This window comes from Zalophus californianus, chromosome 3 (assembly GCF_009762305.2).
Source record: "Zalophus californianus isolate mZalCal1 chromosome 3, mZalCal1.pri.v2, whole genome shotgun sequence".
Lineage (NCBI taxonomy): Eukaryota > Metazoa > Chordata > Mammalia > Carnivora > Otariidae > Zalophus > Zalophus californianus.
This window is the reverse complement of record NC_045597.1, coordinates 92,874,637-92,901,989: the sequence shown is the minus strand read 5'-3', so window position 1 is coordinate 92,901,989 and position 27,353 is coordinate 92,874,637. Positions and strand designations below refer to the sequence as shown.

At 54.2% G+C, this 27,353-nt stretch overlaps 1 protein-coding gene across 1 annotated transcript in view; it reads left to right on the top strand.

The window, feature by feature from the left end:
• GLI2 (GLI family zinc finger 2) overlaps positions 1-27,353 on the top strand; it is a 251,180-nt gene that overhangs the window by 183,234 nt on the left and 40,593 nt on the right. The window contains exon 4 of the mRNA XM_035726928.1: positions 5,544-5,649. Within this exon, the coding sequence (XP_035582821.1) occupies positions 5,544-5,649 (106 nt within the window). The remainder of the gene's footprint in view (positions 1-5,543; positions 5,650-27,353) is intronic.

Genomic DNA, 27,353 nt, shown 5'->3' with positions numbered 1-27,353 from the left:
CACTTACTGATATTTTGCTCTGTGCCACACTACAAACATGCAGTATAACAGCGAGGGTTGGTGTCGTTCCCATTTTACAGATGAAGACACTGAAGCCCAGAGTGCTTGTCACTTGTTAGCAGATGACAAAACCGGGGTTCACACCCAAGTCTGTTGGGACTTATGGCTCACGTGCTTCTTACCCCATCCCAAGCTCCGTAGACCATGGGGACATGTCATCCCCCTTAAGACTGTCGTTTGACTGATGTGCAGCTCAGGAACAATCTGGATTTCAGTCTGACTGTAAAGTACACCGTGCTGGTCTTCAAGCCTGCTCATGTGCCCATTTCTCTTTCCTCCACGTGAGCACCTTCCTTCTCCAAAGATGCAGGTGTCTCCAGCTGCCTGGGTCCCTCCATTAAAGGGAAAGCGACCTGGTGAGTCATCTGCACTTTAGTGTGCATTTGTTTCTGTGACTTTCCCAAGGTCTGTTTGCTTTTAAGAAAATGAATGAAACCGTGACACTGGATATTACAATGCAAGGAATTGTAAGGGAAAGGAATGAAATCCATTAATCTTTAACCAGGAATCCCAAGGAGAGTCCCCCATGGTGCAAGAGAAATTGGAGGCCAAGGAGCCCTTTCCTGGCCCCCTAGAGGCATGCCAAATTGGAATGCCTCCATTTCAGCTTATTAGAGGCGGCCTGGAGCCATCAGGGCGTCTGTGATATAGCCGTGGGGCACGGGCCAGCTGCCCAAGAAGGCTATGGGGATCCACACCCTGCCCTGGCCCCTGGCCTCCCTCTCAGGGCCCTGGGGACCGCAATGACATGTGTTTCTGCCTCGCCGTAACTCGGACCTGTGTTGTGCTAGGACCAGGTCTCCTTCCAGAGACACCTCAGTCAGCACCAGCGCAATGCAGCCCTTCGTGCAGAAACCTTTTGCGTCTCTGGTCCCAGGCCCAGAGCATGCTGGCCCATGTATGTGCTCTGAGCTAATTGCCTTCTGTGGTCTTAATGGAAATGACCACAGGAAATGAAGACCATGCTAATCTCTAGGGAGCGGACAGCCCAGAGGGCCGGGTGTCCCTAATGCGTCCAGTCTGTTCTGGAAGATGGCTACTTTCACCTCGCCAGCCCCTTTGGCTCTGGGTCAGCCTCTCCGGCCCTCTCTGAGCTCAGTCCTCAGGGCAGCGACTCCGTGTTGTAGCAACACATGACTTCATCCGAGGAGAATTCCTCAGGCTGCTGACGCAGCTGCCCGGTCATGTTTCGATGACCCAGTTTTCCCGATTCTGTGTCTGAACCCTCTGCTGACCCCTCCCCATCCTCTCTGGCAGAAATTCACCAGAGTCACTATTAATGGGACATTAACTAGACTAACACAGGGGGTCCTCTGTGCTGCCTCCTGTTAGACCAAGGACAACGCCAAGGCCAGTGAACCCTCACCCCTGGGACCACCAGGCAAGGAGCATCTGGCTTTTAAACCTTAGCACAGAAAGATTCTGGGTTTAAAAATAAAAGTCCGGGCCCCACCGTCCTCAGCTTCCCAGACTGGTCGTCTTTCTGTGTAGGATCAAAAACAAATGTGCATTTTCTTCAGAGGGGCAGGGGTGATCCATAGAAAATTCCCAGCTTAGGGTTTCTTCCCTAGAAACTTAAAAAGAGAGCCATTTCTTTGAAATGACATATGGGATGTGTGTGTGTGTGTGTATGTGTTTTTCCCCCAAACCCCTTGCCGGAAGGACATGATTTAGTTTGGATTTTTTTTTTTAACTTAAAAAAAGAGCCCACAATGAAAACAATGTGTGGAAGGATTTCATTCAATATGTCACTTGAAGGCAGCTCTTGTTCTTTATGTGTATTTTCGTGTTCCTTGGGTGCTGCTGACGGCCTTTGGACGGGGTGATTTCTTGCCAGAGTCCAAAGGGGAATTTCTCCCCCTGCAGCCAGGCGGAAGGGCTCTGAGCAAAGCGTTCACTTCTGAAAGAGGGGCACGCGGGGACGGTCCATGCTGGTCTGAAAGGGTCCTGAGACCTCAGATGGGCCAGATCAACCTTCACGCTTTGAATGGCCTGGGGTGCACAGTTGGCCCCAGAGACAGCTGGTGGGGACTCAGGGATAATCGGGCTGGTGGGCTGCGTGCATCCAGAAGGGTCACTGGTCCCTAGTAGTGAGTTGTATGGATAGAGCCACAGTGATGCAGTCATACCTGTACCCCAGAGTTCCTATGCCCTGCTCAGGGATCCCTCCTATGACCTCAACGTGTCACTGGCTGGGACAAGCATGGCTCTTTCTCCGGGGAACAAGTGACCATTCACAAACAGCAAGACTGTCCTAGTAGGAAGGAACTTAAAGCCCATTTAATTCCCATTGTACAGACGGGTAAGGTAACGCCCAGAGAGGAGACACGATTTCCCCAACGTCCCATGGCCTGGCCTGCAGCTCTGAGTTAAGAGAAATCCTCTTCCCCTGGTAGTCTCCACAGCCTGCACCCCAGCGATCAGGCAGAAAGGGGGGCGTGGCCTAAGCTGCAGCAGGACTCAGGGTGGCTGTGTGTCTTAATGCCTCTTCCCAGAAGCCCCAGGTTCCTCCTTCCCCATCTCTCTCTTTCTCTCTCTGTCTCTCTCTCTCACACACACGTACGCACATAACACATGCACATGTGCACACCGCACATACACGGCCCCCGGCTTCAGCCTTGGTATCACCTGCATTTCATGCTCGCCTGGTAAACGACCATGAGCATGTCCTTCCTGCAGATTTTATAGCTCTTGAGACCTGGGTGAAGTTGCATTAACCCTGAGAAAAGCACTCCTAGCTGGTGAGGTCGAGGGGAAGGTCTGGGCCCTGCGGGCATTTAGGGGACTGCCTTCCGCTTCTGCAGGGGGCAAGAGGAGGGAAGAAAAGCACACGTGGGTGCTGCGGGACAGCCAGTGCGAGGACTAGGAATTCTGGGGTGAATGCCCCATGGGGTGCTGTGAAGAGCCAGGAACTGATACCTGCAAAATGCTAGGAGTGGGTCCAGTGCTGCATGAGCATTTGTTAAATATAATACATACTCAAGGTGAGACCAGGAGGGCCCCAGGGATCACCTTTGCACCCACGGACTGCCTCTGAGGATTCGTTTTGGCTGGGCAGAGGGAAAAGCCCATGACCAGCTGTCCTGGACCTTGGATTCTCCTCCAGGTTCTGGTGTTTTTCAGCTTTGTGACTTTGGGCTGAAATCACCCATAGCCTCCATTTCCTCATCTGTGAAATAGGCACAGTAACACCTACCCTGGCTGCCTCGGGGGCGGGGGGGTTTGGGTATGCAGGAAAACATTCAGAAACACACAAAGGCAAACTATTTTTATTTTATTAATAATACTATAATCTGGTCTGCCTGGCCACATTAAAAAAAAAATACCCAAAGGCCCTTTCCTAAACACCTGGGGAGCTGGACACGGCTTCCCTGCTGATTCCCCTGGGGGCATCTTGTCACTGCCACCGGAGTCACACCCAGCCTCACCTCTCAGAGGACATGGGCAGACCTAAGGGGATGGGGTGGTCATTCCAGCAATCACCAGCTCCGCAAGTGAGGGCCCAACCAGAGGGACGGGACAACATGGCTGCTATATCGTGTGTCCCCTTGGAGCCCAAGATTTGTGGAATCTGTGTTTGGCAAACTGATTTAATCAGGGTGAGAAGATTCGTTTTTTGTTGTTGTTGTTCTCAGTACTCATGGAAGGTGCCAGTTTTGTGGAACTATGAAGATAAATTTGAGTATGTGAAAATTAAGGTTAAAATTTCAGGGGGAAAATTTTCTTTTAAGAATTCATGGTGGCTCAGTCAGTGGAGTGTGAGACTCTTGATCTTGGGGTTGTGAGTCTGAGCTCCACGTCGGGTGTCGAGATTAGTTAAAAATAAAAAAAATTTTTTTTCTTTTTAAGAGAGGGAGTATGCACGAGCAGGAGTGGGGAGGGGCAGAGGGAGAGAGAGAATCTTAAGCAGACTCCACATGCACTGTGGAGCCCAATGAGGGGCTCCATCTCACGACCCTGAGATCATGACCTGAGCTGAAATCAAGAGTCGGATGCTTAACCAACTGAGCCACCCAGGTGCCCGCAAAATTTTTTTAAAAATCTTAGAAAGAAAAGAATTCATGGTGTTCAACCCAAGTATCTGTTGACAAGTGGATGGATACCAGACCAGGAATACATCCATACAGTGGAATGTCATTCAGCCTTAAAAAGGAACTTCTGACACATACTATACCAGGTGAACCTTGGGGACATTATGTTAAGTGACATGAGCTAGACGGAAAAGGACAAATATCGTACGATTCCACTCATATGAGGTATGTAGAATAGTCAGATGCATGGCAACAGAAAGGTGAATGGTGGTTGCCGGGGGGCCAGGAGAGAAGAGGAATGGGGAATTCGTGTTTAATGGGGACGAGTTCTGGAAGATGGAAAAGTTCTGGAAATGGATGGTGGTTGCCCCCCAATTTGAGTGTATTAATGCCACTGAGCCATACACTTAAAAATGGTTCAAATGGTAAATTTTATGTTACATATACTTGACCACAATAAAAAAAAAGAATTCATAGTGCTTATAGGACAGTCCCAGGACCTGTTTTCAGGGAAACCGGTAGCAGAATTATGTGTCTGCATCCCTTACCGTAGGCTGGGCAGTCAGCTGACCTGTACGCACGAGAAACAAACCCATCCCCATCTCTTGCGAGGATTCTGCAATTCAGATTCCACACGCACGCCTGCTGGCCCGTGGCCTTCAACCCCAATAAGAGTTGACTGAGAAATCTCCACTTCTTAGCCCTTTTCCCGGTCTAACTACTTTTTAAAGAGGCTTGTTTTCCTAAAGCCTGTAATTATGTTTGCCTCCAGGGGACCCAGGGATTTTTTTTTTTTTTTTTTAAATAAGCAAAGAGCATCCTACAATTATCATGATGATTTGTTGAGGGCAGGCCAAGTGCAGACGGGAGGCTGACATGACTGGAAGCGAGGCTCACGTGCTGGCGTCTGCATCTTGGAGGCACCCTCCAGCTCACTTGGGGGTCAGTCATTAATACGAAGAGCTGGAGAATTAACAGACCCAATAGAACGGGGTAGGCGGCTCGGCGGGGTTGGGCTTTCCTGAGGCGGGCTGCGCCGGGAGCGGGCTCTGGCTTCACAGATGGTTCTAGGTAAATATTTCCAGCCAGGGTGACTGCAGCACCCGGAGCCACACGTAGCCCAGGCCGAGATGGGCAGCAGTCTGCCGGCTCTGTCAGCCCTGATTTGCGGCTGAGCCTGTAATCTCCCCGAGTTCAAAGAGCACTTAGCTGCTTGTCTTTGTCAAGAGCGCGGTTGGGGATCTTTTATGTGAAAGATGTAGGATCCTCGGGCTGCCTTTGATTATTTATTCATCCCCCTCCGTGGGTGTGTGATAGCCAGGGCACCGCGCGGAGCCCCCTGTCCTGGCTACTCGGGCTCTGAAATTCACTGAGCTTTAAAGCCCTTTGAAAATTGCTTTTGGAGGGAGGGGAAAAGTTTTTGAAGGCCTGTTTCTCTCTCCCACTCCACAGTGCCGCAGCACCTTTTGCCACCGCTCCATGCTCCCTTACCGATTGACATGAGACACCAGGAGGGAAGGTACCATTATGAGCCCCACTCTGTCCACGGCATGCACGGGTAAGTTCTGCCCTCCGCCCACCGGCCCGGCGTGTGGTCACCTGCTGCGGGGGAGGCCGGCAGCCTCAGCCACTTGTCCTGCTTCTGTCTGTCTTTCTGGTGTTCCTCATCTGCACTGTCCTAAGCCAGCAGTCCTCCTTGCCACCAGGAGTGCGCTGACCCAGGACCCCGGGTGAATGTGTAGGTGGGACGTGAACACCCAGCTCCCTCTGGTTACCTGAGAAGGAAGCCCTGCTCGGCTCGCACATCCCCACTGCCAACGCTGAGGGCTGTCCCTGTGTATTCATAGCACCTTGGGGCTCTGTGTGCACCCATGCAGTGGGGATTTCTTCCAGGCCAAAAGTCCTATACAAGTACGGTGACCTTAGGGGCACCCGGGTGGCTCAGTTGGTTAAGCATCTGCCTTTGGCTCAGGTCATGATCCCAGGGTCCTGGGATCGAGTCCCGCTTCGGGTTCCCTGCTCAGCGGGGAGCCTGCTCCTCTCTCTCCCTCTGCCCTTCTCCCCGCTCGTGCTACCTCTCTCACTTGCTCTATCTCAAATAAATAAATAAAGTTAAAAAAAAATAAGTATGGTGACCTTAGTTATACATTGTCACGGTATATTATACCAAATTATATTATATATAATTCATAGCGCCCTTTTTACGTGTCCCAGTTTAGGCACTATACTATAGAATCACCATCCTGATAAGGACAAGGTCCGTGTTACACTCTGGGGCCTCCTCCCTTGAGGCCCCCACGTAGAAGGATGTGTGCCAGTGCCGGCTCACTAAGCTGAATCTTGTCCCTCTTCGTTCTCACCGAAGGCCTCGAAGCCTGTAGCTAATGTCACTTTTCTTGGTCTTTATGACCTTAAGACTGGGCCCCGTGCTACCCCATCCATTCTGCTTCCATAGGAGAGGCTGAAACTTTTGCCCTACCCCCACATCTTTGCCGCTCCCCACACCAGCTTGGAGGAAACCTACTGCAAAGGATCGACCGGGCCCAGGGCCCCTCTGGACCCAGCCACCTCATCTGTCCATGCCAAGTTGCCGTTCAGGGTTCTAACACACACATTCCAAGAGGAATGCTCCTGTTGGGGCACCGGGGTCCCCCACACTGAGTGGGGCCCCTTCCCCGGAATGATCTGTTTTCCCACCTTCCCCCCAGCAGGCTCTGAGCTTCCCTCTCCTTGCTGCCTTGCCAGTGGCTGACACAGAATAGGTCCATGATCAGTGTTTGCTAAGTGAGAGCGCTCTCCACCTTTTGAAGACAAACCCTACTTCCTGCCTCTCCCAGCTCCTGGCTGAGCACTCCCTATGTTCAAAGCCAGCACTGTGCCTGATGAGGAGGCTGGTGACTGAGAAGGTCCCAGCCTCCAGGCAACCCCTGTTTCTGGGCACCCATTGCTGCCTCCCCAAGGCAGAGAAAATCGGGGACTTTTTTTTTTTAAAAAGCATCTTTCACTTTGAAATAATTTCAGACATGGAAAACAGTTGCAAAAATAGCACCAAGATTTCCATGATCCCCTCCGCTGGGCTCCCCCAGGGGTCACATCCTACGTGACCGAAGACTGATACAGGGTCATTAAGTGACTTGTAAATTGTATCCACATTTCCTCAGTTGCCCCACTCATGTCTGTTTTTCCCCTGTTCGGGATGCGGCCTTTGCATTTCGTGGTCAAACCTCCTTTAATCCAGGCTCATGGCTGGATTAGTTTCTCTTGTCTTTCATGACCTTGACCTTCTCGAAGAGGACAGGCCAGTACAAAATGTATAGGTGTCCTCGATTGGGGACACTTGCCTGAATTTGCCTCATGATGAAATTCAGAATAAGCATTTTGAGGAATAATACCATAAAGGTGGCGCTGTGTCCTTCCTAGTGTGTTATGTCAGGAGACACACACAATGACAATAGTTCTCATCACTGGAGAGGTTCATCTTTCTCATCGCTGCAGCTCAGTTAGCTAAGGTGAGGTCTGCAGGGTTTCTCCATTTTAAAGTTGGTCCCTTTGTCACTAATAAGTATCTTAGGGGAGGGGCTGAGACTTCGGCAATATGTAAATATCCTGTGTTTTATCAAATTTTTACCTCCTTTCACATCCATCAGATGGTTCTCGACAGAAACCATATTATTAGTGTTTTCCAAATGGTGATTTTTTTGTTTCCATCATTCTTTCTGCATTTTTTGCCTGGAATTCTCCTGTAAGGAATGGTCCCTTCTCCCCACCCCCATGTCTTCCTTTCTTTGATTATTTATTTATACCAAATAAATGCATGGACAGGCGTATTATTCTGAGTTATACTCTATTGTCGTCACTATTTGTGTGTGGTTGAAATGGTCCCAGATTTGCGCATTGGGAGGCCCCGCAAGTTGTCTCTCGGGGCCTTTCAAATGTTGGAAACTTCTCATCTCATGTCAGTGTCTGTCGCTGGTTCTCCCTTGAAGAGGGTCTGCTGCTGGCACCCTGTGCCCACCTGGTAGGTGATGGGGCCCTTTCAGGCCTCTGCCAGGCTCCCAGACCCTCCAGCTGCAGGGCCTGAGACCACAGTGGGGGGGTGCACGTGCTTGGAGCTAGTGGATCACCCGAAAATGGCTCAGTTGGCGGCATCTGAGCCCTGAAGGAGAATCAAGGAGCTGAGTCCCAGTTTGGGAGGGGATTAGAATTGCTGACTTTCTGCTCCTGAGAAATGCTGGGCTGGTTCAGTGACAGAGATCCTGGGCACAGCACACCCGCAGGGAAGGGCCCCCTGGAAGGGGCCGGGTGCTGGTCAGAGACGTGGCCGGTGCTGATCTCTCCCTGGAGGCACAGTCCACACAGGATGGCATCACTGTGAGGTGACTGTCTTGGCTCACGTGTCCCCACATGCCTAGCGATCACCACAGAGCTAAAGTAGACCCCACCATTGATGACTGCCATTTCTCCTAATCGTTCCCACCTACTGACCAGGCTCTGTTGTACGGACTTCACGTACCTCATCTCCCTTAACCCTCTCACAACCCTGTGAGATGGGCATTTTGTATCATTCCATTTTACAGAGGAAGGAACTGAGGCAGCAAGGAGAGGTGAAATATTAACCACCGGGGTTGCCTGCTTACAGAGTGGGAGGGTTAGAAATCTAATTACAACCCCCTGAGCCCAGGCCTCTCCCTTGGGAGCACATGGATGACCACCGGTCCCCTGGGAGCCTGTGAGGAATGCAGATTCTCCAGCCGCAGGCCCAGTTGATGAGTCAGCAACACCGGGGTGGGGCTCATGTTTGGGATGCTGCTGCAGGCAAGGCCCTGGCATTGGATAGGGGGCCCTCGGTGCTGTCCCCACCTTGGGCTGGTGGAGAGCTAGGAGGCAGTCCCTGAGTCTTCTCCAGGCTGTGCTACTCACCAGCCCTGGGTTGGACACGAGTCATGTCCCCTCTCTGGGCCTGCTTCCTTCCTGGCCAGTGAGGGATGGGGTATAGGCAGAGCACCCGGAGAAATAGAAAGCCTTCATGGCAGACAGCCGGGAAGTCTGGCCAGGCGAGTGGGCCTGTGGAAATGGCCTTGTCACTCACTGGCCCAGATGACTCTTGAACCCGACTTGATGCCTGAAGGGCGGTGTATCAGTCTCCTCTCGCTGCTGTAACAGATTCCCCTGTGGTTTAAAATGATACTTAACTCTCACACGGTTCAGGAGGGCAGAAGTCTGAAATAAGTCAAGGTGTTGGCAGGGTGTTGGTTCCTTCTGGAGACTCTATTTCCTTGACTTCCCTAGTTTCTGGAGGCCACTTGTGTGCCTCAGCCGGGAACCCATGCCTCTGGTCACGTAGGCTTCTTCCCACCGCACGCCCCCCCCCCCCCCCACCACCTGCTTCTGGGCTCGAATCCTTCTTCCTCTTTCGTAATGCTTTTCTCCCTCTGCCTCTCTTCTAAAGGGCCGGCGATGGCTTTGAGGGTCCACCCAGATAATCCAAGATAATCTTCCTGTCTCAGGATCCTCAACTCCATCACATCTGCAAAGTCCTTTTTCCCCTAGAAGGTTACGGTCCCGGATTCCAGGGATTCAGGCAGGGACAGCTCTGGGGCTTATTCGGGATCACCAAGCCCCAGTGGCCAGCGTGACATCACCCAGTAGAATACAACAAAGGGTGTCAACAGCGTGTGCAGGGCCTGGGGCAGCCGGGCTCTGCTGGGAGGCAGGTGTGCCTTGTTGACGGCCTCGTGAGCGCAGGTGCTGGGCTTCAGAGAGGCACACCGACTTGCCCCGTGTCATCCCCGCAAGGCGGGCGTGCAGGCCTCCCCTCCCCAGCCAGGGCCGGCCTGTCTGGGTTAACACCCAAGTGGTGATGGGCCGCAGTGCTGTGTTCCCAGAGCCCCGCGCCCTGCCGGGGTGGGCTCCCAGGGGCTCCCCATTAGCCTCAGGATGGTCGGTCCCCACCTGGCCACAGGGGGACATGGCGAGTGCTTCGGGACCCTTTCACCCTTCCCCCTCCGTGCCTCAGATGGGAAACAGGGCAAGGCCTCTAAGAAAACAACGGCCCCGTGGCTCTGGCTTGTGTGATTAATGCGAGAGGAGCCCAGTGGAGTGCCCAATCCGTCAAGCCCCTACTGTAGCCCACGCCTCCTCTGCGCCGCCTAATGTGTCTAATTACACAAACGTTGCGCAGCAAATGAGGTGCGGTGTCATCTCTTGTCAGCCCGAGCGGGAGCCTTGGTTTACCGCTCCGCGCCGGGGCCACCGCCCATTGGCTCTCGTGGTCCTCACGGCCCAGGGATTGGGCGCCTTGTGCACAAGGGCTCCGCGTGCGGTGCTCCACCGTGAGCTGGTTGTGCTCGCCACTGGAGCCGTAGGAGTGATCTGTCACCAGCCCTGACCCGCTAGCTGGCCTGGAACCCTGGCTCAGAACTTGGGAGAGCTTACCAACCTGAATGAATAAACCTCAGTTTTTCCATCTGTAATCGGGTGTCGTGACAGTACCTACCCCATCTGTGGAGTTACTTTGAGGATTCAATGGGATCATATAAATAAAGCAGTGAGATTAGTTTGGAAACATTGAGTAGATGTTAACAATGATGATTCTGACGGTTGCTATTTGCTTATGAGGGCGGGGGTCACGGCAGGCCCAGGCACCTTGTGGCAGAGGCAGGCCATGGCATGACCTTTGAAGAAGATTCTTTCTTGTGGCTGTGACATAAGAAGGTGGAAAACAGGACAGAAGGAGTACCACTGGGGATAGAGAGAGGAGGGGTCTTTTTTCTCCCAGTTGAAGAATTTGGACTTTATCCTCTCGGCAACCAGGAGTAAGAGGGAGTGGTCAGATTTGGTTCCAGGACACCTGTAGGAGCAGTTAGGGGAGGGGTAGGAGAAGTGGGGGGAACACGGCAAAGGTCCCAGGGTCCAGGTGACGGCCCTCCCCTCCCACAGGCAGCCACACAGGGAAGAGTGGGGCATGGGGTGCAGCAGGTGGAAACTCAGCCAGCACGCAGAGCCGGCTTCTTCATGGATGCCCCGCCCCCATCCTGACAGCCACCTTCCCGTGTCTCCTAGAAGTACAAACCCACAGCAGGGTTTGCATAGCTCGCTAATGCTCAGGTGGTTCTAGAAGAGTAGATGGCACTGCCCGTGGACTCCTGGGGCAGCATTTCTTATGTGTAAACCACACATGTTGGAGAGATAAATGGGTAGAGGTGTCGTTCTTGTTGGTCAGGCGGGGTTCTCTTGTGACCACCCCCAACCCCATGAGGTTATGATCCTGAGGGTCCAAGAGTCCATTCTCAAGGGCGAGAAGAGAAGGCCAGCCAGGGGATGGGGGCAAACACTCCCTGCAGACTTTCCATAGCCTTGCAACTGCTGTGGGAAAGGGGACCTCTTTGGATCCCTTGCTGGCCCCTGCCCCTAGGAAACAGGATTGCCGGGTGTTGTGGGGACAAAGGCTGAGGCATGGCACTGTGGGGCCCCCAGCTGGAGCTCTCCATTTGCCCCGTGCATGCAGTCACACAAGCAGGAGTATGGGCTGCCCTGAACCAGGATTAACCCATGTCCTATTGGGGAAGGTAGAAGTTCAGGTTCCTGGTTCAGGAGGCTGGGCTTGCCCTTCGATTCCCCGTGTTGCTTATGGGGTCCTTCTCATCCCAGCTTTGCCCTGGGGCTTCAGAGCAGACCAGTTCCAGCTGCTTCCCACCCAGAGGGGTTACCGAGACCATCTCGTGCTGCTGTTCTCAAACCTGGCTGCCAATCTGAACTCGGCTGTGTCTTAAAGATGCATGTTCTTCGGTCCAGTCCCAGAAGTTCTGGCTCTTTCAGGCTAGAGTGAGGACTGAGTATCTGCTTGTTTACCTACAGGCCAGAGTCTGGGGACCACCGCAGGCCACCCTGCTTATTTTATACCCAAGAAAATAGGCCCGGAGGTGTTTGTTGCCTTGCCAGAGTCATCAAATCAGCAGGCTGTAGGGCTTTTTCTCTCAATGATAACGACTTCGAAGTATGGGGTGTTAAAAATCCCCTGGTTCCTTTTTATCACCCATTCACAGATGCAGTGCCCACAAGTTGACCTAAAGCTGTCCATATTCTCAGCTTGTGAAAGGGGATGAGCATATGGAACGAAGACAGCTGCAACGTCTCAGCCACAGGAAGGACAGTTCCCTTCTCTCTCCTCTTGCCTGGTTCCATACCTGACCTCTGACCTCCATGACCCGCACCACCTGCCTAGGCTCTAGAGCTGACCACCACGAGTCGCTCCCCTGCAGATCACTTGATCTTGAGCTGTAGTTGGTGAGCAGGGTTCCAGCGGTCATGGCCCAAGGCCACCCTGAGAGACAAGGAGAGAGGAGAAGGGGGTCCTGCTGGGGACAGATGGCTCTGGGGCTTAGCTATCAATTCATGCAAAATCAACATGCTGGCCCAGGTACTTTAAGAAAAGAGGAAACGCCAGCTGGTGGGTGCGAGGACCTCCGCCTTCCACCATCATCTGCACACTTTGTCGCGCGTGCAAATTACCCAGAGTCCCCTGGGAGAGCCGTTAAGGATGTCTGAAGCCACCCCGTCCTGGTGACTGCATATTAATGGGGATGTTTAGCCCCTCTGTTGGTGCGCTTCACTTAAGAAAGTAGTGCTGTTGCTGGCTGAGCTCCTGAACTTTCTAATCTGGAGGGATTTGAAGATGGCTTTTCCCAAGGTCAGTGTTAAATAAAAACTGCACCTGCTCGTCGTGAGATTAATAAACACACAGCCTGCGTCGTCCTGGGTCCCTGAGAGCCCTGTCCTCAGCCAGTCACCGAGGAGCAGGAAGATAGTAATATTTTCTTCTTTATTCTTGGCACCACACAATTAGGTTCATGGTTCAGAGAGGACTGGCTTTGTGTTTCACAAAGAACATTCTCTTCCCTCAGCAAATATGCGCACTTCTGTTCAGAGATCCATGGAAGAAAGAGCGGGCTGAAGGGCCTCTCTGCCTGGCTTCTGGGCTGAGATGCTGGGTGGGCCCAGGGCTGCCCACCAGAGGCCTTGTTCTCCTCCTCACTGGAGTCCGAGTTGGCCTTTTATCTCCAGTGAGTGCTCCTTTAAACCTGCTGTAGCCGACCAGTTCTTCAGAGCCGCTAGAGAGCGGGGAGACACGGAGCCCAGAGAACTCTGGGACTAGGGAGTTTGTAGGGCAGCTGGCCTTCCTCCCTTAGCTGTCTGAGGACTGGGTGGCAAATAGGTGTGGAGCCTCGGCTCATGGTGATGTAAGCGTGCCTTTGAGACCCCTGTGGGCAGCCGGATGCTGGGGCCAGGCTAACTGAGGTACAGTCCCAGCAGCCCGGGGCCAGCCCTCTGGATTATACCACGTAACCCTCATCAGCCCCCTATGAGGAAGGCAGCATCGTCACTCCCACTTGCTAAGAGGAGAAACTGAGGCACAGTGCGGTTGCCTGCTTTCGCTAGCGACATCCTCCTAGTAAGTAGCAAAGCTGTGACTGGAACCCAGGCAGTTTAACCCTAGAGGGCCCCTCTCCGCACTGACGCCTGTGCTAAGGACTCTCCCGGCTCCGAGGTCTTCAGATTCCCAGCTCCGGGAACGTGCTCTGCGGTGTGGGACAGACAGCTCATTTATAATGGAATCTGGCCTGTAAAAGTTTAATGAGGAGCGTGTCTGATAAGCCGGCCCGCTCTTTGATCCGTGCTGAACGCCAGCCCCTCGCAGAAGAGGAACTGCCTGGCTCTGGGCTTTGGAGAGAGCCCATGTGGTCAGCCTAGAGCAGCAGGGGCCCCGGGAGTGAAGCAAATCTTGATGTGCAGAAATGAGGCGGGTCTGCAGTGGGGGAGGGCATGCAAAGCAGGTGTGGGGAGGGGCTTCCTGGTGGAAAAGTCCTGCAAAGTTGAGAGGTGGTCTTTCTGGTTCTTCTCCCGTCCCGCTGGGCCCCCATCACCTTGCATAGCCCGTCCCACACCCCCAGGATGTGGGCAGAGTGGGGTAGGGCCAGGGTTCAAATCCTACCTATGCTTTTTATACCCTCTATGTTTGGGCTGACAGTTTAACCTCCCATGAGCCTTGGCTTCCCCACCTCTAAAATGGGGATACAAGAGTAACCCATGGGGTGGTTTTGAGGGTAAGGTGAGGGAGTATGTATAAAGCACGTAGAACAGCCCCTGCTACGTAGCGAGCACTGGACAGTGATTTGCTCTTTTCACCCTTGTGTCGAGACCAGAAGTAAACCCACATTTCATTCCAGGCACCCTGGTGGGTGCTGGGCAAATGGAGTCATATCCAGTGCCCCCCAACACCCTATGAGGTAGGTGATATTCTCCCCATTTCATACAGCAGAAAACTCGAGGTTCCCAGAATTTAAGAACTTCCCAAGATCACTCAGTAAGTGAGAACTGACCCTTAATCCTGAGCTTTTCTCTGTGCCGTGATTGTCCTTGGAGAGGAAGTGGCATCTCCTTGTAAGTCTTAGGGCTACAGGCGGTTATCCCTGCCGGCAGACAAGGGAACGGAACAATGATCAATCCAAAGGAAATAATCACTAAGAGTAAATTTTCAGTTATGGGATAGATTGGCCTTTGAGGTGGGGTCCTCTCCCAGTGCGCATGTCTGGGGTGTCCACTCTGGGTGGAAGCTGATGCCAGGGCCCAGAATGCATTCATTCAGCCCAGTTCCTGACTGCTGGATTTACCGTGTCCCAGGGGCTGTTGCTGGAGGTCACTCCTACCGGCCTTAGTCAACACCTGTTGGGATTCTTGAGCGGTGCCCTGCCCCCAAGGCTTGCTGCAGTTAGCACTGCTGCGTCGCTTACTTGCCCTGGTGCCCACGGAGATGAAGAAATACGTTGGGCACCGTGGGAGCCCCTTCTCCCATTCTCTCCTGCCGGAGCTGCGTTTCTGACACATGAACTTGACCTGCCCTGCCCAAGCAAGTCAAGTTTAGCTGTTGCTTAACTCAGGTGGGGAAGTTCTTAGTGCTTATTCCTCTGACGTCAACCACCCCGTGCCTAGGAGGGGCCAGCCTCAGGCCAGGTGTTGGGGATCCAGGCCCAAGGAGGCCCAGCTTTGCTGCCCACACATATCTTATGGTCTTGGAGGGGAAGGAGGAGAAATGGGGCAGTTACAGAGTGGTGTGCTAGAAAGGGGGGGCGGGGAAGCCCGGGACACTAGGAAGCCAGGAATGGGAAACGTTTACCAGGAGGAAGGCATGGGAGGCCTGTCTCTCCCGATCCCACCCCTAGCCCCAGCCTGCCGTGGGGCTCCATGGTCTTCTTGGGGTTACCCCTGTTCCAATGCGGGGCCTCCACTCCCAGGCCGACACAGATGCCAGTATGAAGAGGAGCCCTTTCCATTGTACCCACTAATGGACTCAAAAGTTTGGTAAAAATCAGCCGCACACCCACCTCTAAGAAGACTTTTATCTAAACTATTTGAGATTATCCATCTCGTTTTGACAGGCATCCAGGAAAGGAAATTCCACAACCACTTTGGCAGGAGAGGCCAGAGTTGAAGAATTCTCACTGTGGAGGAGTTTCCCTGTGTGTAGCCCGCCCCCCCCCCCCACCCCTGCCTGGACTTTTCTCATGGCTTAAACCCAGACCCCGAGGGCAGTGTAATGAAACCCCTCCTTTTCCTGAAGGCTCCTCCTGCCCCAAGACCACATGTCTCATTCCTTCCATGGCTCCGGGTCCACCCCCTTTGCATTTGCCCTGTGATAGGACAGTCCCCATAGAGCTGTGACTTTCTGGAAGCTTCAGCTCAGCTATGCTCAGCCAAGGTTGGCTGTTCTTACAGACAAAGGCCTCCCATCCCCAGAGGTTAACCCACACCACAGGTCACTTGGAGAGGGCCTAATCTAGGCCTGGTTCCCCCAGGGCCTCTTCCTTGGGGCCAGCTGTGTTCCTGCCTCACCACCCCCCAACACATGGCTCACATCCAAGGTCTCTCCCCAACCCCAGCACTGTGCAAGTCATCACTTTGCTAGGAAAAAAAGTCTCCTTGATAACTTCCCTCTTGTCTTTTATGCTTTTTTAGTTTTTATACTTGAAAAAGCCCATAACCTTCCTATCCTTCTGTTCCAAAGGGACAAAAATGTGATAAAGGGTGGGCAATTGAATTAACCCCTCTTGCCTGTGTGGCTAGATCTTAACCAAGTCCATGTGTATGGCCTCCTTTGTAGGCGCAGTTTTATAACCTAATTTCCCTACCAAAACATCAGTGTTTACTTAGTAAGAAATCTGCTCTTTGTCAGCTGAAAACAGTGATTTCTTTATTATGGCTCTGCGTAGGGAGTGACAGCTGAAAGTTGGCGCTCGGCTAGGTCTGCTGGAGTGTGCGGGTCTGTAATGGGAACGGGGTGAGCGGAGGGTCGAATGGACTGCCTGTGTATAAAGACGTGTGTCGGCCGCAGAGCAGGCCTGTCGGACGGGCTGGGGCTGGCCAGCAGGGAGCCTGGGCAGCAGACGGATGGAGAAGCCAAGAGGAGCCCACTGGGTGGCAGGGAGACAACCACTGAGCCCCCAAAGGCTTCCCAGCAGCCCACACAAGTTCACGACCAGCCCCACGGTCGCTCTGCTCCCCACCACAGAGCCCCCAGTCCACTCAGCCAACTTCGAACCAGAAGCCAGCCCTCCTGGCTTAAAGCTTTTAAGCTTTAGGCTTATTTACTATTGAAGACACACAAAAGGAAGAGCGGAAGCATGGTTAAGTTATAGAGAGTAATGATATCATACACTGTCATTCCCTGCCTGGCCTAAGGACTGGGGACATGCCGGCACGTTTGGGGTCTCCACGGTCCTGCCCCAGGGGCTCCCCCTCCTGCCGCGCTCTGGGATTTGGAGTTTCTCATCCTCTTGCGTTCCATGACAGTTCCACCTTATGTCTGACTCCCCTAACAACACATTGTTTAGTTTTGCTCTGTGGGCTGGGTATAAACAGAATCATTGCAAGCGGATTCGTTGGGAAACTACTTTCATGGGTCAAATTATGTTCCAGAGATTCAGCCGTCAATGCCTGAGACTCTTATTCATGAATTCTCACTACTCTGGGGCAGTCTGTATTGACAGGCATCTGGGATGTGCCTGTGTTTTGGCGATTTTTTTGTTTTGTTTTGGCGATTTTGAACATTATTGCAGCGAATGCTCTCGTACCGTCCTCCAGGCCCCCTGGACAGCTGGCTGTTCCTTAGAGTAAATGCGTGTCCAGGAGTGAAATCGCTGAGTCATGGGTTATTCACATTTTACCCCCAGATGTTGGCAGACTTTTGCTTGGCTGGTTTTGCCACCAGCAGGGCTTGAGGGCTCAGCTCACTCCACATCCTTGTTACCAGGGTAATGTCAGCAACGTTTAAATGGTTGCCTCAATTTTGGTATCTCCTGTGATTTGGATTTTCTATTTCCCTGATTACTGATGAGGCTGAGCATCCTTTCCTGTGTTTATTGGCCAGTAATGTTTCCTGCTTGCAAAGTGCCTTTGGAGTTATTTTGCTCCTTTCTGTTTGGAGTTGCCTTTTTCATATTGATGTGAACAAGCTTTTTATATATGAAGGCCACTCATTCCATAATTAGTTATCTGTGTTGCAGATATCTTGTCTCAGTTTGTGTTTGTTTTCTTCACCCCCACAGTGAAGTGTCTGGATGAAGAGAAATTCCTTGTATAACCCAGGTCAGGTTATCAACATTTCCTTAAGGTTTTTCCCACACATTCCTCTCCCATCAGCTGTGTGGTCTGCCTTTCAGCTCCTGGACTCTGGTAGCTATTCCCCGATATGACCTGCTCTTTGTTCAGCTGTCCTCCTGCCTCGGAACACCAGGCCTGCACCACTCACTGCCTCCTTTCCATTTCTCTATAAGAGTTGAGACCCAGTTTCAGATGCCACCTCCTGCAGGAAGCCTTCTCAGATTGCCCCAACAGAGTGAATGAATTCTTTCCCTCCCACCCTTCTTTCTGCTCTGGTACCTTGTATACTCTTTGTAGGCTACAGTTAGTGTCCACTCTCCTCCATGACCCCAGAGGTCCCAGACCCATGATTCTGTCAAGGCACTGAGGTGAACCGTAGGCTCAGGGGGCTGTGATTTCCTGAACTCATGGCTGGATCTGGGGTGCTCCCCCAGGATCATCACCCTAACAGCTTGTCATCACCACAGCTTCGTGGCAATTGATGCACTCTGCTGGGATCAGTGCGTGTATGGGTTTAAGTGAGCCCTAGGAAAGTCAGAGTTGACCCAGACACACCTGGCGCAGCACTTGTCAGTTGAGTTTTTGAATTCCTAGGTGTGGGGTGCTGGCTGAGTCTTCCTCAGACCCCCAGCTCCCCCACCTGATTCCCTCAGGGCCCACGCTCAGTGAACGTTGGCCGACCAAGGGAATAATGCTTGAACACACAAACAAATCAGTGAATGGCTGGATGCTGTGGTCCCAGGCCCTGTTTACAGTGAGCCTTTTTGCTGATTTACAGAGCCTCCCCACGTGGGCAGAGTGCAGCCCAGATGCATAGGAACATGCCGATGGTCGCAAAAAAAAAGTGAATTGGGCTCTGATTCGAGAGGCGCGGTTCTCCGGTGCTTTCCAAAAGAATTCAGTGTACATCTCTTTCTAGTTGCAAACCCCCTTGGTGCATGTTGAAAGGGGCTTGATTTCTGGAACTTTTAAAATTAATATATGGAAGGCGTGGTGAGCAAGCTTGCCAACGTACAGTTTCACATACCGCAAACCAACCAAACAAACAGAAAACTGAAAAACAAAACCCAAACCAACACAAAACCCTTGCTGAAGAGATTGAACTCCGCCCAGAGGAGATCCTTGGAGCTCTATCCGCTAGTAGGCCTAGGGCAGCGGGCGCTGACCTTGCCCTTCAGGGATGCCCTGGAGAAAACAGACACATGCTTGCCCTGCTCAGCCAGGCCTGGTGCTAAGGAGCCCCAGTTTGAGGAGGACAGTAGCTCAGAGCAGGAAGGCCAGCTTTGGGGTATTTATTTCCCCTCTAGCTGATCAGCAGGCTCAAGGCCAACTGCCTAGTGTTTCTGAGAAAGTGGGTGCCTGGCCCCGAGCAGCTGGGCAACAGCAGAGGGGTCACCGCCTCCCCACTCTGAGCCCTCTGACTCCACCCATGGCCCTGTGATCCTGGTGGGTGGTAGCCTCTCAGCCCAAAGGCAGGATGAGGGCATGTGAGCCAGCAGTCCCTGGGGCAGGAGGGGTTGGCGTGTCAGGGCCGTGTGCAGGGCGCGTTCAGCTATGGGGAGCCAATGACCGTGTAATCCGGGCAGCAGGGGGGAAGGCACGCTCCAGAGCTCTGCGAGCATGCTCAGAAGCCCTCCCAGCATGGAGGGGACTCCCCCCTTCCCTGCCAGCTTGCCACTGGTGGAGCACCTCCCGGGGGCTAGGCCACTCCAAGGAATGACACACAGGCCCTGCTCCCTAAGAGTTGACCATCTCAGAAGAAAGGCAACTGTAATAATGATGGTGATGTCAGTCCCTCCCAAGGGCCTCCTCCACACCAGCACAATATGCTGTGCATACTGGATTAGCTCCCAGCAAGTTGCCACGAGCTCGGTGGCTCAAAACAACAGGAATATATTCCCTCACAGTTCTGGAGATCAGGAGTCTAAAATCAGTACTGTTGGGTCAATACTGCAGAGGTTGCTTCCTCTGCAGTGTCTAGGGGGGAAGCCATTGCTTGCCCCTGCCAGCATTCCTTGGCTTGTGGCCACATCCCTCCAGCCTGCGTCCCCATGGTTACACAGCCTCCTCCTCTTCTGTGTCCCTCTGCCTCTCTTTTGTAAGGACACTTGCTCTGGCGTTTAGGACCCCGCCGATAATCCATAATCTCCTCATTTCAGCATTCTTACCTTAATCACATCTGCCAAGTATTTTCTTTTTTCCTAATATAGTAGAGTTAACAAGGGATCAGGGAGGACATGGATGCATCTTTGAGAGGTCAAGGTCAGCCTGCCAGACTTGCCTCCCCTCTGCTTCCCACTATAAGAGCACCATTGCCATTGCTTTTTGTAGCTAAGCTCACAGGTTCAGAGAGGCGTGTGAATTGCTCCAAGCCACAGAGCTAGGAGTGAGCTGAGCTGGAACCCAGGCATTCTGCTGCAGTGCCTGCCTGCTGGACATACTCACTGCTTCATTCGTTCATTCTTTCAGTCATTCGTGCAGTGGCGGCACGTGGAGCATGCTCTCTGAGCACCTGGTGGGCACGGGAGCAGGTGCGGGGAGAGCAAGTGAGCAGGAGCTGTGGACCCAGAGCTTGCTCCCTGGCTGTCCGTTCAAGGGGGAGACAGGCCCCGAGTGAGCTCCTCATGGCAGGTGCCCCGTGCTCAGCCAGGATGGATGGGCTCAGGGTCCAAGGAAGGAGCCGTCCTCCTTAGGCGTGTCTCATGGGAGCCCCGACCTCCACGTGGGGTTGGGAGGCTTCTGGAGCAACCCTCTGAGGGAGATGTTGAGGGTTAGCTGGGGACAGGGACAGAACCTGACCGGAGGAGCGGGTGTGGCACCTGCCCAGAACCGGAGCGGAAGCCATGAGGTGGCATACAGTGTGTGAGAGAGGCAGATGCATGACTACACAGGATCTCTCCTAGTGCCACTGAGGCCTTCGGTCACCCCAAGAAGCAGGTCCGAGCTGGAGTTTGTAGGCCTGCAGCCCTGAGTGACTGGAGCCCCCCTTTCTCATCCTCAGCAAAGGCCCCTAGAGCAGGCCATGATAACACGGGGTCCCAGGCTCAGTCCAGCTGTGCCACCGAGCTCACCATCGCTGTGCCCTTGCTGCTTTGGGTCTCAGTAGTGCTGTCTGTGAAATGGGATGCAAAGTGTCCATTCCTGCCCGTTTCCGGCCCGACTGACCTGCACAGAAGGTCTTGGAACAAAGCCATCAGGAGCCTCTCTGGGTTGCCAAGGGTCCTTCCTTCTGGCTCCTGGCCCCCGAGGTGGGAGAGTCTGCCCCAGTGGCTCATGCTGAGTCTGGATGAGTCAGCACCCCTCAGCTCTGCATTGTTCTGCCTCTACAAACAGCACCATGGGTGGGGTACCGGGGCCCCATTTCTGCACTTCCTCCCCGCCTCTCGCCACAGTAAGGAGCGCATTGGTTCCTGCCCCTGCGCCCTGGCTCAGGCTGCACTGGGGGTCAGATGCCCTCCCTGCTCCTCCTGTCAAGCAGAGTCTTACCTTTCCAGCCCTGCGGGAGCCATACACCCTCAAAGGCCACATCCCCATCCTACCAGCTCCCCGGGATGGCGCCCATAGCCGAGGGTGCAGGCATGCTGGCTCGGGCCCAGCCATTTTGGTGCTGAGCCACATGTGGCCGTGTGAGGTTCTCATGGCCATGGCTTTGCCTTTCATCTGCGTCCAGAAATCTTGAGCCAGCATTTGAGGAAGGGGCCAGGACCTGATGTTGAAAGATTGGGCTGGGTCCACTCCACACTCTGCAAGTCTTCCCTTTGCTTATCCATTAAATCTGGAAAGGACATGGGGAGCACCAGGTGGGCATCTACCGGGCACCCGGGGCTGCACTCCGCACGGAGCCCATGCCGTCCCACCACCACCCTCAGGCAGGCTCCACCGCCCCATCCCGCAGGCCAGGATGCAGAGGCTCCAAGCAGAGAGCACCGCCGTAAGTGACAGAGCCATCATTCAGACCCAGGAAGCCCAGGCTCCGGCTGCAGGTGTGAGCGGCCCCCTTCGGCCTGTACCCCACCCCAGCTAGGGTGGGCAGGAGGGCCAGCGGAGGGGATGTCCGCAAAGGACACCGAGCTGACCCTGTCGAGGGCAGAGACAGCGGAGGCAGAAGCTTGCCTTTGGGTGAAACGCGGGCGATGTCCAAGCGCCGTGCCTGCCCTGGTTGGGGCAAAAAGGCCAGCTTCCGTTCCTTGCTGCCACTTAGAGCTCTGCAGCCTTGGGCAAGTCTCGCTTACAGCCTTGCACCGCCGTTTCCCTCTGCACTGAAACCTGCCTTGCAGAGTTGCGTGTGCTGCATGCCGTCAGCGTCCAGTGGAGGCTGACCACCCCGGGGGCCGCAGCTTCCCCACCGAAGCGGCGCGTGAACCCGGAACAGCCACCGGCCAGTGAGGTCGCCGCTGGCTCGGCCCATTCTCTCTGTCCTCTCTCCCCCTGCCTACCATCCTGGTCTTTGGGCCTGGCCCTGAAATCTTGCCCAGGGGCTGGGCCAGGCCCCCCTCCCGATAGGGAAGCGAGGGGAAAAGGGTCGAGGAAAGACGCTGCTCTGGAGAGGCCCTTTCGTGGCCCTGCCTGCAGCCTTCGGGGAGGAGGACGCTGGCCCGGCCATGCGACAGCGCCCGTATTGGGAGGAAGCGCGGGAGCCCTCGACTGCCCAGGAAGCTGGGCCCCGCCACAGGCCACTGCTGTTCGTCCCCAACGTGTGTGCACGTGCACACGCGCGCACACACCTGCACACGTGGAGACGGGTGGCCATTCCTCTTACCCAGAGCCCCCTGCTTCTGCCTCACGCCCACACGTGGAAGGGCCCCCACAGCTGCCCTCAGCAGCCTCAGCGGCCCCGGGCAGGTCATCTGGACCCTCTCCTTCAGTCCTGTGGGCGGGGACATGGGCAGGCCCCAGGAACGATGGCTCCGATCTGCCTTGCAGAATGCTGGGCCCTGGATCGCTCTGGGCAGGGAGGGGCTGTGTTTGTTAAGGTTTGCCTTGGCAGTTGCCTATGATAGAAAAACTCAGCTCAAACAAACAAGTGTATTGGCTCAGATGACTGAAAAGGCCAACGCAACTAGCTTCTGGTGAAGCTGGGTCTGTACTAGGGCTCAATTCAAGAACTGGAGCCCACATCTTCCAGCTCTGACACTCTGTGTATCATCTTCAGTCTTGGCCTCTTCCCTTATGGTCCCCGGAAGCTCCAGGCTTGCATCCTACCTGCATAGCAACTTGTGTGGACAGAGAACCCTTCTTCCCCAAAGAGTCCAGCCAAAGCTGCTGTCTCAGGCATATACCCATCTATGAAATGATCACAGTACCCAGGAACATGGAATGCGCTGATCAGCTGGGCTCAGGTCACATGGTCCCTAGCCCCTGGAGAAGAAGAAATGAAGTGGGTCCAATATAGACCCAGCCCCAAGTGCTCTGCTCCCCCATCCAGGCATAGCCTTTGCACACATATATCCTTATACAGCAGCCTTTCTTTGTGCATGCTGCTTTCCTTTCTTAGTGTCATGCAGTTTCACACAAACTCCTATTGATCCTTCAGAACCCAGCCCAAATGTCACCTCCTCTGAGAAGCCTTCCTTTATGCTTACATGCAGAGTTAGATCATTTTTTTTCCTCTGCCGGGACCTTTATCAAACTGTCCGATGCTTACCTGACCTGTGGGTCTGCCTCTTACTTCTGGGCTCCGAGCTCCATATAGGTCCTGGGCCCAGAGCAAGTGCCCAGGACGACTTTGTCAGGAATATGAACCAACAGACCAAGGATGGTAGAATCAGGCTCAGATGAGCTCAGAGTCGGACCTCAGGGGAGAAAGCAATGCATAAGGGTAACGAACAAGGGAAGCTGTCGGTAGCAAGGCTGGCTTGGCCAGTCCAGTTGATGGCAGCCGGCAGGTGTGTGAGTGTGCATGCATGATACGCCAGAGGAGAACGTGAGCATCTATTAAAATGAACTCACGCAGTTGTCCCCTCCTCTCACCCTCAAGGCTACCTCCTCGAGTCTCTGCCCAGTTGCCAGAATTCAAGGCCAGGACAGGCCACGGCCGAGACCTGGGTTGGGCACCCACGGCCTATGGTGTGGACAGGCAAGAAGAACGGGAAGGGGTACCTGGGGATCAGCCTGAAGTGCTGGCTCAGATTTCAGCAGCAGACATCTTTCCTGGGGTCAGCTGACCAGCACCGGCAGCACCCAGCATGCATGGAACTTTCAGCTGGGCCCTAGGATGGGCCCAAGCGGAGCCCTGTTCCCAGAAGGACCTGTCTTGAACGTTGGCAGAGTTCGTGTGATGGTCGGGGCTCCTGGGGAGCTCCCTGCTCCCCCACGTGTATTAACGATGCTTGGAATTCTGCCATTTTAGATTCATTCCTTTTGCTTGGTTTGGTCTGTCAAAATGATAACCTCTTGGAACATTTGTGCCCCCTGGATCCTTATCAGTCATTGACAACACAGTGGGAGGGAGAGCTTCCAACTCCCTCCTGAGGGCTGGATTGGCTTATGTGCGGTGATGGAGCAGGAGTGGAAAGGAAGACAGAAAAGGAAGCTGAAACAGAGTGGGGAGAAAGCTGTTCTGCTCTCAGGTGTTGCCCTTGCCTGACCCTGCACCCCCGCCGAGCCCTGCTCATAGGAAACCACAGTCATCAGGAGCACCCATTTCTCTGCCCGGGGGCATGGGGGCAGGCACAGCATAGGCTGGGGCCCAGACCCACCTGGGTCGGTGGTGGTCCCACTACCTTCTAAGTGCTCTTGGGCAAAGAGGGACCTAGCCTCACAGGCTGTGTCCTCATCTGTAAAATGGGCATGAAGCACCTTCTTGGTGACTTTTTTATTGAGATTAGCCTTCCCGGAGGAGGTGTCTGGATAGTCATCCACGGCTGTGTTGGCTGAAGCTCCTGTTGTCCTGGGTACTCGGTGTCCAGGTCAGTAGATACTCCACCCCCGAGTTGACTTGTTGTAGAGAAGGGAAGGGAAGGGGGTTAATGCTCGCTAACTCCTTGCATGTGCCCCACCCCGGGAGGCACCAGAGAGGGGCAGCATGCTGACCGAGGCCACCCAGCTTAGGTGGGAAAGATCAGGGTTCGCGGGAGAACCGGTGCTTTCGAAGGCACAGGCGGTGCCCAGATGCCAGCCCTGCCCCACTGCTTCTGGGCCCTGGGTCCCCCCCATATGGCCTCCAGAATCCAGGCCTGCTCTGCTTGTGAAAGAAGAGCATTTGGTTGTGCCTCCATGACAGACTCTGCCGGCCTCGCTGCCACAGCTCCCAGGCCTAGCAGTGACAGCATTCGTGGCACTGGGAAGAGCAAGGGGCTGTTCTGTGTACTCTTAATCAACCCTGGGAGCTGGCCTGTCTCACCAGCGAACCCTATCGAACCTGCTTTGGTCAGGAGGCGGTGGCCTTTCCCAGCTCCGTGCCCAGGGAAGCAGGGAGGCTTTCGCACTGTTCTCTGTGGGGGTGGGGCAGCCCCTGGGATGAGGGGAGCACCAGCCGGGGAATGAGGCAGACTCCGGTTGAGTCTTGGCCTGTGTCTCTCTCTGGCCACACAGCCTGGAGGGGCGACTTCCCTCTCTGGACCCTGAGTCCTCCTGGGAGATTGTTGGTGTCAGAGTTTTCACAAATCTTCCAGATGGACACACAGCCCATGCTTCCTTGGTGGCCAGCTGGGCGCCCCTGCCGGGAGCTCCGGAGGCTCCCCTCTGAGCCCAGGGTCTGAGACGGGGCCCGGGGTGCGCTGGAAGAATGAGCTCCCTGTTCCCCTGGTGACCTGTGTTGGGAAGAGAGCCGCAGAGTTCACTGTCCCCTGAAGGGTGATAACTGAGGTATGAAGACAAACGTCCCAGTTCCTCCATGTGGGGACCTCCAGGCCCAACTGCTAGGTTGGGTTGGAGTCCAGCCCCGGCCAGGGCAGCCCCCGTGGTGGTGTGCTTGGTTGCCATGACAACACGTCTCCAGCCTCCTGCTTTGGATACTCATCTGGCCAGTGGAAAGGGTATGTCCCCTTGGACATACCAGGGCTTCTGTGTGCCCTAAATATGTTCCTTTAACTCCCCATGTAGTCACTGGTTTGTCTCAGGAGGCTCAGCTGTTATCAATGTGCCCTACAGGGAGACCCTGGTGCCAGACAAGCTTGGGCAGGCCGCTTAGGGCCCCTGGCTTCAGTGACCACAACCCTGGCCAGTGTCCTGTAGGCCCTGGGAACCCGCCCTGCCTCAAGGGTTCAGGGGACGACTAAGGGGTCTGAGGACAAGAGGTGCCTCATGCTGTTCTCCAGAACAATCTGTGTTACTGAAGTATGCTCAGCCTCCTGGAAGTTTTACCTTCAACCCCAGATCTGTGCCCAGGAGTCAAACAGACTCCCTGCCCCACAGGCCCAGCCCATGGGTGTTATTCTCCGAGTATTGTCTTCATAGAACACCTGTCCTGTTGCAGGAACACGAGTGTCCATCCTGCCCCGGTCAGCATGCCCGAGGCAGCGAGACAGACCCTTGGTGAGTAGGTGAATTAGTCTGGTTCTGTTCCCCCTCACCTACCCTGAGACACATAGCGCCCCTGCCTAGAGCGAAGCCGTCCCTGAAGCCCCTTGCCCTGAATGCAGTTCCCTCTCAGGTGGGCTGGCCTTGGAAGGCAGCCTGTGAGTGAGAGCAGCTTGGGGCTATGATGCATGACTTATCCCAAAGACTCCCTTCTGCCAAGCTCAGTGGCCGGAAACAGACGTGTGGCCATCACTGCTTTTGAAAATCCCTCTGAGGGATTCTAGTTCACTACCTGCCAGGTGGTAGCGTGTAGAGGTACCTCAGACAGAACCCAGTTACCTGGGAGATGGACCCGTCAACCTCAGACCAGAAGCAGGCACCTCCCAGAGGTAGCAGGGAGGAAGGCGCCGAGAGCTTGTGCCAGGACAAGGGGCTTTAGGGAAGGTGTCACCAAAGCCGCTCCCTCCCCTGGGCTTACAGGGCGGAGAAGGGGTTTGCCTGACAAGGTAGAGGACGCGGGAAGGCCCTCGAGCCCAAGACTCCGCGTGTGCAAAAGCACAGCAGTGTGGAAGAGCGGCGTGGCCGGCTTGTTGGATCTGCAAGCCCATTGCAATCACATCTGCAAAAGCGAGAAAGAAATGTAGCAGAATGCTCACATCCTCTGAGCGGAGAGTTTGTGAAACCCAGATGTAGAGACATCTGGATGTCACCTGTTTGGGTTCTGGCATGCCCCGTGTGGTGGGCACGTGTTTCGAGCACTCTCCCACATAAGCAGTAATGCTCTCTGGTTCCTCCAGCTGGTGGACAAACCATCCCCGCTCTGAAGTAGTCTAACGCTGCCCTTGCCCACATCCAAGGTCACTCCCGTGGGGCGGTGTGGAGGGCCTCCCGAGCACATCTGGGTTTTGCCCACCAAGTATGTCGCTAATGCTGTAATAAGAGCTCTGGGCTATTAACGGACCGCTGTGTCTCATGCACCATTTGGGGGACTTTCCTCCTCAAGGAAGCCCCAGGAAAAAGGCACTATTATCTCCGTTTTACAGTTGAAGAAACTGAGACTCGCAGAGGTTAAATGGCCTGCTCAGCGTGACTGAGCTGGTAATGGCTGAGATCCTAATGCAGGTTTGTCTGAAACTCCTTTCTTGG